The 19,657-nt window shown below is 46.2% G+C and overlaps 1 protein-coding gene across 5 annotated transcripts in view; it reads left to right on the top strand.

Moving 5' to 3' along the window:
* The window catches only part of AMBRA1 (autophagy and beclin 1 regulator 1), a 154,321-nt gene that overhangs the window by 108,165 nt on the left and 26,499 nt on the right, over positions 1-19,657 (top strand). For all 5 annotated transcript variants that reach the window (XM_063944524.1, XM_063944526.1, XM_063944525.1 and 2 more), the window contains exons 9-11: positions 1,543-1,722; positions 5,650-5,730; positions 5,956-6,056. In XM_063944524.1, the coding sequence (XP_063800594.1) occupies positions 1,543-1,722; positions 5,650-5,730; positions 5,956-6,056 (362 nt within the window). The remainder of the gene's footprint in view (positions 1-1,542; positions 1,723-5,649; positions 5,731-5,955; positions 6,057-19,657) is intronic.

Raw genomic sequence — 19,657 nt, 5'->3', positions numbered from 1 at the left:
ATCACAGGACACGTTATTGGTTATGTCTAGGGGAATGATTCGCTATGGCGTAGCATACGCTCGAGACCACGAGGAGGTCACCAGCGATGCAGACGCTCACAACACTATACCTTTATGTTAAAACCTTATACCATTGAAATACACTGAATACCTTAATGTGAATACAGGGTGTAAGTGCAACCTTGTGTAACCTGACTAACTACAAAGCTGCTTGAGCGTCACCGACGCTCAAGTGAACACTTAACACTATAGGAAATACACAGATACTGGTTTAGGTTCCAAAGCCTATTAACTGTATTGTATCTAATATACTTGAAAAAGGGGATAACAGTACAAATGATACACTACAATATAACAGAGACTTCCTAACCACAGAACTAAACAATAAATACAAAAAGACAATGCTACACTGACCTAAATGCAATACAGTACAATACTATAATACTATGAGAGATATAAGAGAAAAGAGGAGAGAGAGAGATAGAGAGAGAGAGAGAGAGAAATTGGCTCACAGAAAGACAATGATTACGGAGAGAAACTTACGCACAAAGGGTATGATCGCCTGCGCCTCGATATCCAGCTCCCGGCTATCAGCAGATAACCGTTGATGAGAGAGTGAGAGCTGGATGTGGTCGGCCTGCCTATTTATACCCCACACACAATGCAATCTCATGGTCCTACAATCCCATTGTCCATTGGCCGAAGGAATTCGGCCCTGCATCATAACAAAAGGTCATAGGGTGATTCATACAGGTGGGCTGTGACGATTTCCAACAGCTCAGGTGGGTGGGAAACTGGGTTTCCCGCCGCATACCTGAGTATGTGTAAATAATAGAAATGGACATAAACTTCTTATGTCCATAACTATTCGCACGAGCGATTAATACGCTCCAAACCAACACCGGAATATTGCTAATTAAATACTCTTCCGATGGGTACCAAACACTGCTGTATGATTCCTGTTAGACCCTTCGTACGATATAAAGAGGGATTCCTCAGCTCTGGGACATTGTATTTTAACCAAACTTTCAGAATCTATCAAAGGGACCATGATCTATAAACTACATTAATTGTGAAAATATGTAACGAATGAGTCGCACGCTACGACCACATAAACTCTACCGTAAATACGCATACCGCGCCTGCGAGTGCACGCTATTGCGGGTATGCGCTTCCACGGGAGAGTGTACGCACGCGCAGCGCGGACCAGTGTGCGGTGCAAATATGGCAACGTGCATTGAGACATTTTTCTGACTTTGACACAGGAAAGAGGATTTGCACAGGTTTTGACAGATGCAAGATGCTAAAATGAAGACTATAAGCTGTTGACATTCTGAATGGTGACCTTTTGGCTACATACCCCGGGTGTTGTACATTTTATTCCTAGTGCCTTGATAGGCTGCATTCTGAAAGAATATATGTCGTCCTGCATAGTTTCCAGTCCTTAAGAGATAGGAGTGTGATGTGGATTCTACAGTAAACTCTCTCCCTCGCTTTGATTTGTACTGATTGACCGTATAACTTGTTCATGTGTCTCTCCAGGTTATCTCCAGCTGCTTACTACGCACAAAGGATGATCCAGTACCTTTCTCGGAGGGACAGTATCCGGCAACGCTCAATGCGTTACCAGCAGAACCGCCTAAGATCGTCTGCATCCGCCCCGTCCTCAAGCGATGGTCAGGGTGCAGTAGAAGCTGGAGACCTTGAGTTTGAGGAGTTTGAGTAAGTTCTCCTCCTTCTCCCTCTTCCAATATGTCACTGAAACTTTATAGGCTTTACTTCCGGTTTCTACTCATCCTTCTCACAGAGAATAAAAAGACTATCTATCCTAGCCAGCACAATTATTCCTGGCTTCTAAATAGGTTGCAGTATAATACGAATTCTGTGGGCCCATTGAAATTCTCTTAACAAATGAGTGCACTGGCTCTTTTTTATTTATATATTCAACCCTCAGCATGCATTGCTTCTGGTGTAATCTGTAATCCTGATATAATAGGGACACATGAAATAATCAAATTCCTTTTATCCTGAAGCTTTGCTCCATATCCACTGCCAGTTCTCTGCTTTTCTATGCAAAGAGAGAGCCTTTATTTCCTCTGCTCTGTAAACATAGCAAAGATTTATCTTTTGTGCTTGTTAGCATGGCAAAGTGCCCCTTTACCTTGTGCTGTTCAGTCCGAGAATCAGACTAGTATGAAATTATAGTATGAGCCAGTGTCTAATGCACAAAGAATGCCTCTCAGAAGCTTTCTGAACCCACGCGTTTTACCCTAGGAGTCTGCTTTATCTGTAGCCATCAAGCTTCAGTCCGGTGATAACTGGTACAGGTTTTACCACAGCTGCCTGCAGGTGTTTCATTCTGAAATACACAGGATTGTAGAGGGCACGATCCAAGCTTCCTCTGCTACCATACTGTAGAATAGACAGTGAGTGGAGAACTTGACAATGTATAGGATGGCAAGATATATCTGTGATATGCAGAATCCCGACAGGAGCTAGGAAAGTATACTTACTCTCCCCCAATACCTCCCTAACCCTACCTTCCAGCAGTTGTTTTAAATTGCGGCAGCCACTAGATGGCACTCGACGGCAGCAATTCAATTGTTCTGCCATTCAGGCGCCCAGCAGCCACAGAGGTCACATTTTATTCGCACTTTGGACGTCCAAAGGTTTGGGCGCCCAAAGCAGAACTTTAGACTGTTTTAGCCCTTCTGTTCGGCCGCAACATGCACATTATGCATGTGCGACCAAGCAACGATTGATTTGTGACAATTGTTTGGGCGTCTAGACAGGAAAATTAAACACCCAAAATAATTGAATTGGCCCTACTTAGTGCAGCTGGACTTCCAGTGCACAGCATTGAACTGGAAGTTGGTATTCTGATCATGCTTCTGAGGAACTTAACACCGCCCAAGTTACGCATCCGAACCCAACTTAGTGACTTCCCTGCAGAGGAACTTAATTGAGGCAAATATCTAATGTTATGTGGTACAGGGGAGACTGTGTTTATACCACATATACCCTTTCTGCCCAACAATTTTCCTTTTCAGTTCAAGCCCCTGCAGTTTCCTGTAAGCGTCTGCTTCGCTATAACGATCAAAAAGTCACAGGGGCAAACGCTCAGGGCTGCAGGCGTAGATATCAGGACCAGCTGCTTCTCCCATGGGCGTCTTTACGTTGCTTGCTTACAAGTTAGTAGCCCCAAGCATCTTTTTGTGGTAATTCCTGAAGGAAAAACTGCAAATATTGTTTACAAAGAAATTTTGTGATCAATGTGTACAATATAACACATACATCACAATATTAGATGGCACTACTGTCTTTATAAAATTAGTTCCGCTGAGCAATAACAAACATCCACGCGAGCTGATATAATAGAATATATCACTCGCCAGATCCAGCAGGGAAGAGACATTGAAAATAATAGTTTCATTTGTATCATAACCTGTTAAAGCAGTGTTTCCCAACCTCTGTCCTCAAGGTACGCATTAAGCAGTTTATCGTCCGTTTCATCGCAGATCAGAACGATATGTATCGAACATATCACATAGTTTGTAGGGCTGTTCGCAAGCTCTCGCAGGTCGCTCTGTCAAGCGTGCTGCACACCCAGTGGGGCGACCCAGGGAACACGCCATGCACCTTTTGTCCACTGCATCCTGCAGGGTGTATGGCGGCACAGTATGTCATACCATCGGTCATGCCGTCAGCCGGAATACACATCTTTCTGATATGTACCCGGCCTTAAATTCAGTGATATTTTAGTGATATCCATACTCTAATACCGATGGGTAAACCAAAATAACTGCGGTACAAATTAAGTTACATGGATGTCCTTAAAACCTGGCTTGTTAATGTGCCTTGAGTACTGTGGTTGAGAAACCTGTGTTAAAGCGTAAACGCACAACGTTACATTGAACCATGCAGTTACACTCTAACATGTTTTGGTACAATAATTATTATTATTTTTTTCGATTAACGTGAGTGCTGTCCCTGCCTCATCCCCGCTGCATCTGGCGAGTGATTTGCGGGATTTTACCTGTGGACACGTGAATGCGGCTTCGATCACTGTAATATAATACATAATGTGTGCGTGTAGTTATGTAGTTTGACAGGAGATGAGTTTTGCAGCTGTCAGAACATTGCACAGGGTACCGCTAGAGATGAGCTTTGATATGCAGACGGCAGGGTGCTGACACGCTTTGGGAAAAGTCCTTTCTCTCTTGCTCAGCAGCTACCGTTTGCCCGCCTGCTCCTTACAGAATGGCAGGAAGTATCCTCTTTGTGTCTGTGCACCTGCAGCTTCTTTGTGAGCAGAAATAGCTTTTCACATTTTTCATTGCATCCTTAACTGTTTAGCTGCCGCAAGTCTGTAGTCACAGTTGTCTTCCTTTCACCGATCCTTGTGCCAATGGAGATAGAGAAATATGGCTGATATATACACAGATGTTAGCAAGCCGTAGCCAGGGCAGGATAGCAAGATCCAAAGCTGCATCAGACTGTTCCGTGTCTAGTAGCAAACATGAAGGATCTGTTTGTTTGGTTGGGTGCTTGCCAGCTGATAATGAAACTTCCCAGCTGGTCAGCCGTTACCTCCTCTCCTCATGTTGCTACTTCTGTGTGTATTCCCATCCATCACATTAACATAGCAGTTCTGGCAAAAGGATCCAGAGCGACTACAATGGGGTAATGGGATGTAATATAGAGCTTATAGCTATACATTCTGAAACCGTAGCAGAAACCAGTTGAGATATTTACATAAATTATGAGAATATTTCCTTCTCTCTGCACAAATCAGAATTCTAATTTCGATAGGGGATGTGGTTATTATCCCAGGGGTCAGGATCCTAAGTATTAGGGTTAGGCTGCGGGGGAGAGGTGGGAACAGTAAGGGTTAGGCTACGGGAGGGGACAGTTGAGTTTAGGCTGCGGGAGGAGTGGGTTAGGGGAACCGTCGGTGATGCCACTGTTGGCATTCTGACCGTCTGGATTCCGATACCATCCCCTTGATAAAGCACATCACTTTCGCTTTATAATGTCCACACCTAAGACTGTTTTTAATGTTGGGGGGAAGTTGTGAGGAGGGAGCGCCTTTATTTTGTGCTCTGTAATTGCTGTGGAGTACAAAGGGATCATATCAGCTCCTGTTACACAAATGGTACCTATCCTTTTAGTTGCCTTTCTCCTGTTGTCTTTGCTACTAGAAAATGTTTCCTCCGCCAAACAGCATTTTCTTTTCAAGTGTAAGAACGTATTGCACAAGTAGCAAGGAGGTTAATGCTTTTTAATAGCGAAACCAAAATATGGGCCTGTATTCAGGTCCTAAGACTGCCTGAAAACCGGCGCTTTTTTTCCTGTTTACGTCTGAAACATATCAGCTGCTTGTAGATGCGTTAGTCCTGCGTTCTGTGACTGGCATATAAGGCTATGCAGTCTTAACTGATTTTCCATTCAGAAGCGGATCACTGCCGGATAGTAAGCGCATTCCTGTGCTCATGTACGTGCATATTAACGAGTAAGGAGCTGCGTGAGTCGCTATTTAGCCATTACTGTTCCTCCATCCAGTCCTCAGTTTTGTCAATTATAATTAAAGAATGCAAATAAGGTTTTTAAACAGGTGACTAACGTTCTACAATTTTATTCTTCTTTTAGGGATAATGGAGACCGTTCGCGGCACAGGACCCCCAGAAACGCTCGCATGTCGGCTCCGTCACTTGGTCGCTTTGTTCCTAGGTAAAATTGTGCACTGTCTTCCTAATGTATCAGTCACAGCTATACTGTTCTCCTCGTTCTCTCCTCCCTAGCACCTGTCCTCATCAGGCTTTTATGTTTGTCTTGTCTGTTCTCTCTTCTACTTTCTGTCTCTGATCACCACTATATCTTCCTTATGCGCCAACGTTTTGTTCGCTCTGCTTTTAATAACTTAACCTTTATTGTCATCCTTTCCTCTCATTGCAGGAGATTTCTGCTGCCAGAATACCTTCCATATGCTGGAATTTTTCATGAGCGCGGTCAGCCGGGATTAGCAACGCACTCCTCCGTCAACAGAGTCTTGGCAGGTTAGGGCAAGATGACCCAAATAAGCCATTCGCGCCATCGAAATCATTATTTTTATCAGCACCCCTTTTTTTCCCTACTGTTGAGCTTCAGCAGGTTTTTTTTTATTTTTTTTTACCCCTCTGGTTGTTACTTTATTGTCTGTCTTAAAAGGAAAAATCAGAGAAGCTCACACTGAGCAGTCAGCATATATAGTCTCAGCTATTTGTGACGTGGGGGAAGGTAGCCCCTGTTCAGTGTGACCAGCTCTGCAGGTACAGACAAAAACTGAAGTGCCTGTGCATGGGGAGAGAAGCCCAGTGCATCCTGGGAGGCTCACAAGCTTTGCTGTTTGGTGCCAGTCCTGGTCTCCACCAGCCATACCCAAGGGTAACCCTGTGGAGACCATGGACCCCGAAGAAGAAAGGGGAATTTCTACAACATTGATAGGGTGCTGTGTTCTGATTGTGTGCAGGTCTGTGGGTTCTTTGTAACTGTGCAGTTTATATTGCTGGATCTGTAAGTGGCAGTACTCTTTGTACAGTATGATCTCTGTCCAATCACTTAATGATGAAAATATGTTTTGGGGTTAATATGCCCATAGGTAGAGTTTTGTATATCACTAGGTATTATGAAGGGTCCCTTGGAATTCCCCGTATACATTGTCACTTGTCTTTCACATCGGGATTCCACAAGGTATTTTCTCGAAAAGGAATTTGGAACTCAGAAACATGTTTGCAGCTGTTGCCGCCTCAGTTATTCCAATGACCCTCTTGAATGGGTGCATCAGCAAACCTTTTCCGTCAGGGGATAATTAACCCAATTACCTCTCATTCTAACGATGAAGAGCAAGCCAGACATTTTGGTTGCCATGACAACACAGGAGTCAAGACATCTGTATGCTATCCCTGAAAGCTCAGTGTGAATAGGACAGAGCTGTCCTGTGCCATCCCTGGAGTGTGCAGGACTTATGCTCAGGTTCCTAACCCCCCCCCCCCCCCCCCCCCCTCTCTCGTTACCGTAGTTACTGGGTACTGTTCCACTGGGACGTGGTAGTAAAAGCTGCAGCATCCCTGGAATTAAAGCTTGCTGATCTCACCAAAACAGAAATGCTCTGGTAAATAAGCGTATTGAAAGCAAGTGCTTCCACACAGGCTCTTGTGTTAGGCAAATAACATTCCATCAGAACCAGTCATGTATAAAAATGCAGAAATGCCCTTGTTGCGGATTGTCATGGCAGCATGAGGGAGACTATGAAAGAGGGTTGATTGTTGGAGAAACTTTTGGTAAGAGCTTCAGCACCACAGACAGCTCAAATTGCTGATGTTTTGTGGGCAACATTGTGATATGTGTGAGAAGAGCATATGCAGTACTCATAGTGCTATAGTCGGTGGTAGCATTCATCCATATTGCAAGGCAGAACTGCAGATCAGATGACTACAGGCTTCAACCTGTGGCACAAGCCGACGGTGTCCTCAGAAGGTCCAGCGCATGAACTGCTCATCGCACCTGTCTATGGCCGTGCGCATGCTAAGTACTCCAGAGAGTACAGACAGTGGACTACCAATGGTCAGTAGCCGATCCCAACCTTCTGCATATTCCTGAGGAGGCACCAATCTAAAGAAGTTTATAGCCTGAGTGCATGTGGTGGCCTAGTTCTCGTATTTTACTGTTACTGTATTTGTGTCCTCCATGTGATTGTTCTCATGTCACTTGCTGAAAGCCGCCTCCCTGCTGTTTAGCTCTCCTTAAACATTACATATGTCTGTGGTTGTCAGACTTTTATCCATGTGCCGGTAGTGAAAGTTTGTCCCATGGTGAAATTGGCCGTACTGCTGTATGAACCCTCATACTATTAGGACACTGTATATCCAAGTTCTGGCCTCACCTTTACTATTAAAATAGGTCTTTCCCTTTATCTATACCGCAGGGGGCTTGTTTGTCTGATCCTCCCTGCCATTTAATACTTGATTGAGCATTAAATCAGCCGCAGAATTGTTTTGGGAGATAATTTGGATATGAATTTCCCTGCAGATGAGCCGTCAGCCCCCGAATCTTTCTTAAATGTCACGTCTTCCATGGTTGTCAGTGCTGGGTCAGCAGGCGTTTGTAGAGGCAGCGAGCAATTCCTCCTCCTCCTTCCAAACCAGGGAGCAGATCTTGTACACATTAACCTATCTGCTTCTGGGTGGTAGGCTAGCGGCCCGTCTCAGAAGGCACATGATCTATCCCCACCTTCATCTGTGTCTTGTACTGTATATGTGGTATATAATGCTAGGAATATGAAATGTGGGGGTTCTCGGTACAGAATCCAGCTTATGTTTCATCATGTCTGGACCTTTACAGTGAGGAACTTGTTATAGTAATGAGCTGATTAATTAGCGGCTTCCTTTGTTTCTTCTGGGAGGTTTTGAGCAGGGGATGAGAATCGGTAGCTCACTGAGCCGGTCCTTTCCCTGACTGTGGGTGCGGTGGCAATAGGCTTTTGGCTTATTAACCAGGCAATTTAGTCTCTTCACAGATGTACACAAACCCAATGGTTTACATACATCTCCGATGTCAGGAGGGATCTGTACCGTCCATGCGCAGATATGTTACGACTGCCATTGTTCCAGAACACGGGGGCAGGTGTATTAACATATTATTGCGCAGAACTGCGTACAAAGTCGCCGCGGCTGTGCAATAGCGTCCCTCCCTCATTCATGCCAATGTCAACTTTGCAAAACCATTACATCACCAGGTTCACTCCCTCAATGCCTTTCCTGAAATATTTTTGGATCCTTACCAGTAACGCTTACCAATAGGCGAGAAATGTCAGTTTAAATAAAGTTCTATCACAAAGTCAAATTGGGGAAAAAAGAATTTGACCTCAGTGCTGTTTTCTCTAACGTCCTAGAGGATGCTGGGGACTCCGTAAGGACCATGGGGATAGACGGGATCTGCAGGAGACATGGGAACTTTAAGAAAGACTTTGACTCTGGGTGTGCACTGGCTCCTCCCTCTATGCCCCTCCTCCAGACCTCAGTTTGATATTGTGCCCAGGGGAGACTGGGTGCATTTCAGGAGCTCTCCTGAGTTTCCTGTAAAGAAAGCATTTTAGTTAGGTTTTTTATTTTCAGGGAGCCTGCTGGCAACAGACTCACTGCATCGAGGGACTGAGGAGAGAGAAACAGACCCACTTCTCTGAGTTTCAGGGCTCTGTTTCTTAGGCTACTGGACACCATTAGCTCCAGAGGGATCGGTACGCAGGTCTCACCCTAGCCGTCCGTCCCAGAGCCGCGCCGCCGTCGTCCTCGCAGAGCCGGAAGATTGAAGCCGGGTGAGTATTGAGGAAAAGAACATCAGAGGCGGCAGAAGACACCTTGATCTTCATAGAGGTAACGCACAGCACTGCAGCTGTGCGCCATTGCTCCCATTCACACACCTCGACACTGTAAGGGTGCAGGGCGCAGGGGGGGCGCCCTGGGCAGCAATATAAACCTCTCCTGTGGCATATATAGATATATACATGTACAGCTGGGCACTGTACATGTATATAAAGAGCCCCCGCCATGTTATTGAGAAATTTGATCGGGACAGAAGCCCGCCGCCAAGGGGTCGGGGCTTCTCCCTCAGCACTCACCAGCGCTATTTTTCTCCACAACACCGCCGAGAGGAAGCTCCCCGGACTCTCCCCTGCTTAACACACGCTGAAAGAATGGTTTTAAAGAAGGGGGGGGTGGGCACATAATTGGCGCATATACATAACAAAAGCGCTACTGGGTAAACATACTGTGTTTTTTCCTGGGTCATATAGCGCTGGGGTGTGTGCTGGCATACTCTCTCTCTGTCTCTCCAAAGGGCCTGGTGGGGAACCTGTCTTCAGAAAAGAGCTTCCCTGTGTGTGTGTGTGTGTGTGTGTGTGTGTGTGTGTGTGTGTGTGTGTGGTGTGTCGGTACGCGTGTGTCGACATGTCTGAGATTGAAGGCTCATCTAAGGAGGAGGGGGAGTGTATGAATGTTAGGTCTCCGTCGGCAGTGCCGACACCTGCCTGGATGGATATGTGGAATGTTTTAAGTGCTAATGTTAATTTATTGCACAAAAGATTAGACAAAGCTGAAGCTGGGGTACAGTCAGGGAGTCAACCCATGCCTGTCCCAATGTCGCCTGGACCTTCGGGGTCTCAGAAGCGCCCACTATCCCAAATAGTTGACACAGATACCGACACGGATTCAGACTCCAGTGTCGACTACGATGATGCAATATTACAGCCAAAGGTGGCTAAATGTATTCGATATATGATTATCGCAATAAAAGATGTTTTGCATATCACTGAGGAACCCCCTGTCCCCGACACGAGGGTACACATGTATAAGGGAAAGAAACCTGAGGTCACCTTTCCCTCATCACATAAGCTGAACGAATTATGCAAAAAAGCGTGGGAAACTCCAGACAAAAAACTGCAGGTTCCCAAAAGGATTCTAATAGCGTATCCTTTCCCGTCGCAGGACAGAATCCGGTGGGAATCCTCCCCTAGGGTGGACAAAGCTTTAACACGCTTATCAAAAAAGATAGCGCTTCCATCCCAAGATACGGCTACCCTTAAGGATCCTGCTGACCGCAAGCAGGAGGATACCTTGAAGTCCATTTACTCACATTCTGGTACGTTACTCAGACCGGCTATTGCGTCGGCCTGGGTTTGTAGTGCTGTAGCAGCATGGACAGATTCATTATCAGCAGATATTGAGACCCTAGATAAGGATACCATTTTAATGACCCTAGGGTATATAAAAGATTCTGTCTTATATATGAGGGATGCTCAAAGAGACATTAGTTTACTGGGTTCCAGGATAAACGCTATGTCTATTTCTGCTAGGCGTGTCTTATGGACCCGACAGTGGTCAGGTGATGCCGACTCCAAGAGACATATGGAGTTGTTGCCTTACAAGGGTGAGGAATTGTTTGGAGAGCGCCTCTCGGACCTCGTCTCCACGGCTACGCCAGGTAAATCGAATTTTTTGCCATATATTCCCTCACAATCTAAGAAAGCACCTCATTATCAAATGCAGTCCTTTCGTTCCAATTAAAGCAAGAGAGTACGTGGATCGTCCTTTCTTGCCAGAGGTAAGGGCAGAGGGAAGAAGCTGCATAACACAGCTAGTTCCCAGGAACAGAAGTCCTCCCCGGCCTCTGCAAAATCCACCGCATGACGCTGGGCTCCCCTGAGGGAGTCAGCTCCTGTGGGGGCATGTCTTCGACTGTTCAGCCACATCTGGGTTCACTCACAGGTGGATCCCTGGGCAATAGAAATTGTTTCCCAGGGTTACAAGCTGGAATTCGAAGAGGTGCCTCCTCGCCGATTTTTCAAATCGGCCATACCGACTTCCCCCCTGGAAAGAGAGAGAGTGTTACATGCGATTCGCATATTTTGTCTTCAACAAGTGGTGGAAGAGGTTCCCCTGCTTCAAAGAGGGAAGGGGTACTACTCAACCCTGTTTGTGGTCCCGAAACCGGACAGTTCGGTCAGATCCATTTTGAATTTAAAATCCCTGAACCTTTACTTAAAATGGTTCAAGTTCAAGATGGAATCGCTCAGAGCGGTCATCGCCAGCCTGGAAGGGGGAGATTTTATGGTATCTCTGGACATAAAGGATGCATACCTGCATGTTCCCATATATCCTCCTCATCAGGCGTACCTGAGATTTGCGGTACAGGATTGTCATTACCAATTTCAGACGTTGCCGTTTGGGCTTTCCACGGCCCCGAGAATTTTCACCAAGGTAATGGCGGAAATGATGGTGCTCCTGCGCAAACAGGGTGTCACAATTATCCCGTTCTTGGACGATCTCCTCATAAAAGCGAGATCACGGGAGAAGTTGCTGAACAGCGTCTCACTTTCACTGACTGTGTTACAGCGACACGGCTGGATTATCAATATTCCAAAGTCGCAGCTGAATCCTACAACTCGTCTGCCCTTCTTGGGCATGATTCTGGACACAGGCCAGAAGAGGATTTTTCTTCCGACAGAAAAAACGCAGGAACTCATGACTCGAGTCATGAACCTGTTGAAGCCAAAACAAGTGTCAATACGTCATTCCACTCAAGTCCAGGGAAAAATGGTGGCGACATACGAAGCCATTCCCTACGGCAGATTCCATGCAAGGACATTCCAATGGGACCTATTGGACAGATGGTCCGGGTCACATCTGCAAATGCATCAGCGGATCACCCTGTCTCCCAGGGCCAGAGTATCTCTCCTGTGGTGGCTAAACGGTGATCACCTTCTAGAGGGCTGCAGGTTCGGCATTCAGGACTGGATCCTGGTGACCACGGACGCGAGCCTCCGAGGTTGGGGAGCAGTCACACAGGGAAGAAATTTCCAAGGCCTTTGGTCAAGTCAAGAGACTTGTCTACACATCAACATCCTGGAACTAAGGGCCATATACAACGCCCTATGTCAAGCGGAGATCTTACTTCGCGATCGACCAGTTCTGATCCAGTCAGACAACGTCACCGCAGTAGCTCATGTAAACTTCCAAGGCGGCACAAGGAGCAGGGTGGCAATGGCGGAAGCCACCAGAATTCTTCGCTGGGCGGAGAATCATGTAAGCGCTCTGTCAGCAGTGTTCATTCCGGGAGTGGACAACTGGGAAGCAGACTTCCTCAGCAGACACGACCTGCATCCGGGAGAGTGGGGACTTCATCAAGAAGTCTTCGCGCAGATTGCAAGTCGGTGGGGACTGCCCCAAATAGACATGATGGCGTTCCGTCTCAACAAAAAGCTATAAAGGTATTGCGCCAGGTCAAGAGACCCTCAGGTGGTAGCTGTGGATGCCCTAGTGACACCATGGGTGTTCCAGTCGGTATATGTGTTTCCTCCTCTTCCTCTCATACCCAAGGTGTTGAGGATAATAAGAAAAAGAGGAGTGAGAACAATACTCATTGTTCCGGATTGGCCACGAAGGACCTGGTATCCGGATCTGCAGGAATTGCTCACAGAAGATCCGTGGCCTCTTCCTCTAAGGCAGGACCTGTTACAACAAGGTCACTGTCTGTTCCAAGACTTACCGCGGCTGCGTTTGACGGTATGGCGGTTGAATGCCGGATCCTAGCGGAAAAAGGTATTCCGGATGAGGTTATTCCTACGTTAATAAAGGCTAGGAAGGACGTGACATCTAAACATTATCACCGAATATGGCGTAAATATGTTTCTTGGTGTGAGGCCAGGAATGTTCCTACGGAAGAATTCCATCTAGGCCGTTTTCTTCACTTCCTACAGACTGGAGTGAATTTGGGCCTAAAGTTAGGCTCCATTTAAGTTCAGATTTCGGCCTTATCCATTTTCTTTCAAAAGGAATTGGCCTCTTTACCTGAAGTACAGACTTTTGTGAAGGGAGTACTGCATATTCAGCCTCCTTTTGTACCTCCGGTGGCGCCTTGGGACCTTAACGTGGTGTTAAGTTTCCTTAAGTCACATTGGTTTGAACCACTTAAAACAGTTGAAATATCTCACTTAGAAGGTGGTCATGTTGTTAGCCTTGGCTTCGGCTAGGCGAGTTTCGGATTTGGCGGCTTTATCACATAAAAGCCCCTATCTGGTTTTCCATATGGATAGAGCGGAATTGCGGACCCGTCCTCAATTCCTACCTAAGGTGGTCTCATCCTTTCATATGAACCAACCTATTGTCGTGCCTGTGGCTACACGTGACTTGGAGGATTCCGAGTCCCTGGTTGTGGTCAGGGTTTTGAAAATTTACGTGGCCAGAAAGGCTAGGATCAGAAAAACAGAAGCACTGTTTGTCCTGTATGCAGCCAACAAGGTTGGCGGCCCTGCTTCAAAGCAGACTATTGCTCGCTGGATCTGTAACACGATTCAGCAGGCGCATTCTACGGCAGGATTCTCGGCACTACAGCTGTGCCGAGCGGCTACTTGGTCGGGGTCAAACACCTTTGCAAAGTTCTACAAGTTTGATACCCTGGCTGAGGAGGACCTGCTGTTTGCTCAATCGGTGCTGCAGTCATCCGCACTCTCCCGCCCGTTTGGGAGCTTTGGTATAATCCCCATGGTCCTTACGGAGTCCCCAGCATCCTCTAGGACGTTAGAGAAAATAAGATTTTAAACCTACCGGTAAATCTTTTTCTCGTAGTCCGTAGAGGATGCTGGGCGCCCGTCCCAAGTGCGGACTACTTCTGCAAGACTTGTATATAGTTATTGCTTACATAAGGGTTATGTTATAGTTTCATCGATTTTGGACCGTTGATATGTTGTTTTTTCATACTGTTAACTAGATAGTATATCACAAGTTATACGGTGTGGCTGGTGTGACTCTTGCCCTTGGATTAACTAAAATCCTTTCCTTGTACTGTCCGTCTCCTCTGGGCACAGTTTCTCTAACTGAGGTCTGGAGGAGGGGCATAGAGGGAGGAGCCAGTGCACACCCAGAGTCAGTCTTTCTTAAAGTGCCCATGTCTCCTGCGGAGCCCGTCTATCCCCATGGTCCTTACGGAGTCCCCAGCATCCTCTACGGACTACGAGAAAAAGATTTACCAGTAGGTTTAAAATCTTATTTTCTTTAGCTTCGGTGGAATGCTGAAGTCCAGGCCAAATAATCCAATATGTTGGTTTGATTTTTTTTTTTAAAGTTTGGTATTTTGTTAAATTTCCATTTCATTAGTGTTATTATTTGTATTATCAAGCTGGAAATCCTGATAAAATTAGGCCCGCATACACACATGCCGAGTGTTATGTAGTGTTAGCCAGTAGAGCATCAATGAAACAAATCTGCCTTAATATATAAAATGTTTATTTATTGATAAATGATTTCCATCAGGATGTGGAGTCAGAGACCATTTTGGTTGGAGTCTGTAGAAATTCCAGGTTCAAACTTAAAATGTATATAATAATTCTCCAAAGCAATCCCTTGGAACAGGGGTGGGGAACATTTTTTTCTGCCGCGGGCCATTTGGATTTTTTCAAAATAATTCATGGGCCATTTTTTAAGTACTCACTCCACCCCCCCCCCCCCCCACCCCGCCCCCCCCCCCCCCAGTCCACAACCCCCCCAAAGAAAAAAAGTTTCACATAAAGGATTGTCAGTGTGCCATGAGGGGTTAGGGAGATGGATCAATGCCTTGACAGGGAATTGACTGTTAAATTTGAAATTGGAGACATAGCAATGAAGCAGCGGGGGAGGAGGTTGGTACTGCCAGGGAGGTGAGGGTGCTGCTGCCAGAGTGGGACTGCAGTCAATAAGAAACAAATACCTCCTAGTGATGTAAAGGAGGGCTGAGGCTGTGTCTCCCTTTATAGAAAGAATATGTCCCTCTCGCCTCACACAGCAGGGTACCAGAGCATGTCCTTCACTAGGTCCAGTGAGCGGCAGTTGAAGAGTAATGGAGGGCTGCAAGCCAGCAATGCAGAATGCTCCTTGCGGTCTGGCAGCACAGTCAGGGCGCTGCAGAGACCTCACTGTGCCTCGTCATGGATCGCCCAGACATTGTGAATGGCAGGCACATATGTGTGGGTCAGCAGTCACCGCACCAGAAGCAATGCTGTAGGGTTGCTGGAGGAGCCACAGCAGACCTCAATAGAGCCAACGGGGATGGGATTTACAGCAAACCACCAGGGAAGCTGGTGGCGGCGAGCACCAGAGGTCCCGGCGGCGCCGAGCATTAAAAAGACTTCGGTCTCCGTCTGGGGAGGGCAAACTAATCGCATAGCGGTAAATCTGCTACTGCGGGCCGGACAAAATGCCTCTCCAGGCCATATAAGGCCCGCGGGCTGGAGGTTTCCCACCCCTGCCTTAGAGTGACATGCACAGTAAGAGCAAGGGCGTGTACCTGCAGCATGCTGCCCACCATCCCTGCCAACGACTCCCACACAGTGAGGGACAAAGTGAAGGTGAGAGCCGCAGTAATCAGTAAGTGCTGCCACCATCCTGGCACAGCTTGCCCAGGCCACTCACCCACATTCCCAGGCACCACTTTACCGAACCAAGGTTTCACCACGTTACGGCAGGCAGTAAAGCACGCACCTGCACATGCGTGGTGACCTGCAGTCCGTATATACGCCTCCATTATAGAGATGCCACTGAGCTGTGTGCATAAAAGGTCGACATGACAATGGTTGATACCCATATGGTCGACAAGTTTTTGGGGAATTTTTTTTTTTCAAACTTTTTCATCATTTACCATCCAGGTGGACTAGGATTTGGAATAGTAACATAGCGCAGTGCTAGCGGAACGAGGCTCCTTGCCTGAAGTGTGCGAGCGACGTGGTACACTAATTCGGATCACGTGGTTTAACATACAAAATGACACCCAAAAAAAAACAAAAAACTTTTTTTGTGTCAGCATTTTGACCTGTTGTACCTATCGCTCTTTTCTGCTGTTTACCTTTTACATGTTGACCTATTGACCTAGTCCATGTCGACCATATGGTGTCGACATATTGACTGTCAGCCCAATATTGGTTAACCCAATGATCCACACCCGTTATGGTGAGTATAACAAAACTAGTAATGTGAGTACCAGGCCACCACACAGCACCTCAGCATGAATATTATAATATGCACAGTATACAGTAACGGGAGAGAGTGAGAGCACAGAGAGGGGGGGGGGGGGGGGGGGTATAGAGAGTGGTGGGGGCAGGGCAGATATAAATATCGGGGATTGCTTTAACTCCTGTACAATTGACAAATTCATCATACCCCATTTTCCAGGCACTTCTCTAGATAAGTCTCATGTTCCTCAACACATGAGCCTGATCATTATCTTGCAGAATGATATGCGTTAAACAGCAGGAGGAAAAAACTAATAAAGAGAAGGAAAAACAAACCAAAGACCATCACAGCGGTGTTTGTTCTTTGTTCTGAAATAATAAAGGAATAGCTGCACATTTGTGTTACCATCAGTAATATACGTGCATTTGCCATTTATGAAGGAGTCTGAGTTGGGTAGTAGAAAAATAGAGGAGTGGAAGGTTTTGGCGTTCCAGACTCCACAGCCCTGAGTACAGTAGATATTGCAAGCTTTGGCCAAGCAAAGGTCTTGCCTAGAAAAGCAGACGTTGTGCCGGAACGCTCGCAGCATATACTGTATGGAATTAAAGGGTACGATTTCACTGGCCTGTGTTGAACAGAGGCGTTTTCCTTTCCCAGTATGGCTAGAGGTGGTGATTCCCATAAAGGACCATAAAATGTCCTGCATCAGTGACAATTTTGAGTAACATTAGAACTGAACATCAGAAACCTGTGTATTTGGATTACTTTTGTTTGGTTTAATAAATGGAAGCCCCTATAATCATATGGTTTCCGGGCCCATACATCAGTATTGTATTGGGCCATTTCACCGTTGTTCCGATGCCTTTGGTCAGGAGATCCGCATGCTGGAAAACCTCAATTCGCCAATTCCAAACCAAACATTATCGGAATCGGCAAGTCAGGGATTTTTAACATGCTGTGTTTTGCCGATGTCCTGGCAAATCGATGATTGGAGTCAGATTGGAATCGGGAATCAGTTTGTAGATGTAAGGCTGGCTTATAACTACCAAAGATATTAGAAATACAGTTTATATTCCTAACGTGCCAAATTTGATTATCGATCTAAATCGCTGTTTTTATTTTTGGACTATTATCACTCTAAGTGCACCCTGTCCGATGGCGCACTTTCATGGTGCGCAAGTTTGTCACGGCAGCCCCACAATAGCCCCTCCCACGTGCTCTGCTGTGAGTGGGATGATGCAACACTGCTGCTACATAAACCAGCATCATCTACAGTTTAATGTTTGTGTCCGTTTCCCTTTAAATAACTTGCACAGTTTCTGCTTTGGAACTTTGTGAAAGCACCGACTGATGTGATGACCTGAAAGTGACTTTATCGCTTCAGTTCAGTTCTTCAGATGGAATTGGGACATTAATTAGTTTACTCTCATAAATGAAAGGGCACCAGTCTAACAATCTCTCTCCATTAACTATCTCCGTATTGAGCGTCCATCTTTTGTCTAGCTGGAAACACTGCAAATGAGTTTTCCTAATGAGCCATCAGCCTTATGGGGACAGCTATGCATTCGTGGAGTGTGAAGGCAGCCTAATGGGACCTCCATTAGGAGGCCTTGTCTGGTGATATCGCCCACTACATTCCCATTAGCCAGATCGTGGAGTGTGCAGGCCCCAGGGCCCTGCATGTTCCACTGACCCCAGTGTCCGCCTGTCTGTTCCCTTTCAGAGTTTTCAGGGCATGAAAGTCCTGAGTAAGCAGCGCGGGTCTTGTCTCTTATGACTTGGCTTCTGCTACTAAGTGATATGATGAGAACAGACCACATGTAACCCTTTCTGCTCTTGCAGTCTAGTTGCCGTTTCCTTTTTTTTTTTTTTTCTTTTTTTTTTTCTTTCATTTTTTTTTAGATTTGAGAGGGTTTGGTAAATAAGGAAGAAAAGAAATTAAATCTGCTGCTTTTGTGGCACCCTGCTGAGCACTGGGCTGAGAGTACTCGAGTAAGTGCTGCGCTATGACCTACAGAGAGGGGCGAGCCCCCAAACCAGAACACGAACCCAAGAAGTAGGACATGAAGCCAACGCTGCTTTTAGGCCCCCTGTCTGAAGACACTCTTAGTTATTGAGTGTTTACTCGCCGGTGTCTGCCCATCCTTCCCTTTAGAAAGTAAGCTCTCACGAGCAGGGCCCTCAACCTTCATGTGCTTATCCTTCTCTTACTTAAACCATCCTCGGCGGCACCTAATCCCGCGGTTTTCTGCCACCCTGATACTTATGTCAGTGTTATTTACCCTGTTCTTGTCCTATATTGTCTTCAACTGTAAGTCACTATTGTCCTGTTTAGATTTTTCATTTATGTGCTGCGGATCCCTTGTGGTGCCCTATAAATAATAAATAAAGGATAATAATATAGTTTGGTCTTGTCTTACTTTGTCAGGAAGTGAGTTGCTTAGTGCACTGTCTGTATCATGGATTTTAGGTGGTGTTGGTACTTATCCATGATTTAACCAATTTGTATGAATAACCGTTTTTGGCCATTTTCCAGCATTTGGGAGCAAATGGTCGATAGTCATTTGCTCTCATTTGTTACCAGATTCTCATTCCAACCAGACAGATCTGGCAGATAATTGTGTAGTGTATGCCCAGCTTACGCTGATGCTCTCTGTTGCTTTACTAACCCTAACAGGACTACAAATGTGTCTGTAACCTGCTGTGAGCATGTACCTGCTAGTTGTCCCACCTACCTGCTAGTTACTCCACCGGCTTTCACTGGCGGGCTCCACCACTGGCCTGCTTCTCAGCCTTTGTTTCATCTTCCTCTAAAAGTTTTCTTTGCTTTGTTCCCATTCTGTAATTCACACTGTATTTGCAGATCGTTCTCTCAACTTACTGAATACCTTATGTCCTGTCAGACTCCCAACTCTTATACACTTTTCCCCAATTCACCCCTTTCTACCAGATCCTCCTGAGCAGGAGCTGCATAACAGTCACCGTGCAGCTCAGGCTCTTCTCCCCATAAGCTGCCTCTTCCTTTTGGCTGAGTAAGGGGCTATGGTGGGAGGTTTGCTGCTACATGGTTTGGAGAGGGGGACACCTGTAGGGTACCAGACGTTCGTTCATGCACATACGTTCCTGCTTAGTTTACCCTGTTT

This window comes from Pseudophryne corroboree, chromosome 11 (assembly GCF_028390025.1).
Source record: "Pseudophryne corroboree isolate aPseCor3 chromosome 11, aPseCor3.hap2, whole genome shotgun sequence".
Classification (NCBI taxonomy): domain Eukaryota; kingdom Metazoa; phylum Chordata; class Amphibia; order Anura; family Myobatrachidae; genus Pseudophryne; species Pseudophryne corroboree.
The sequence above is the reverse complement of the archived record's forward strand: the minus strand, read 5'-3'. Positions and strand labels throughout refer to the sequence as shown.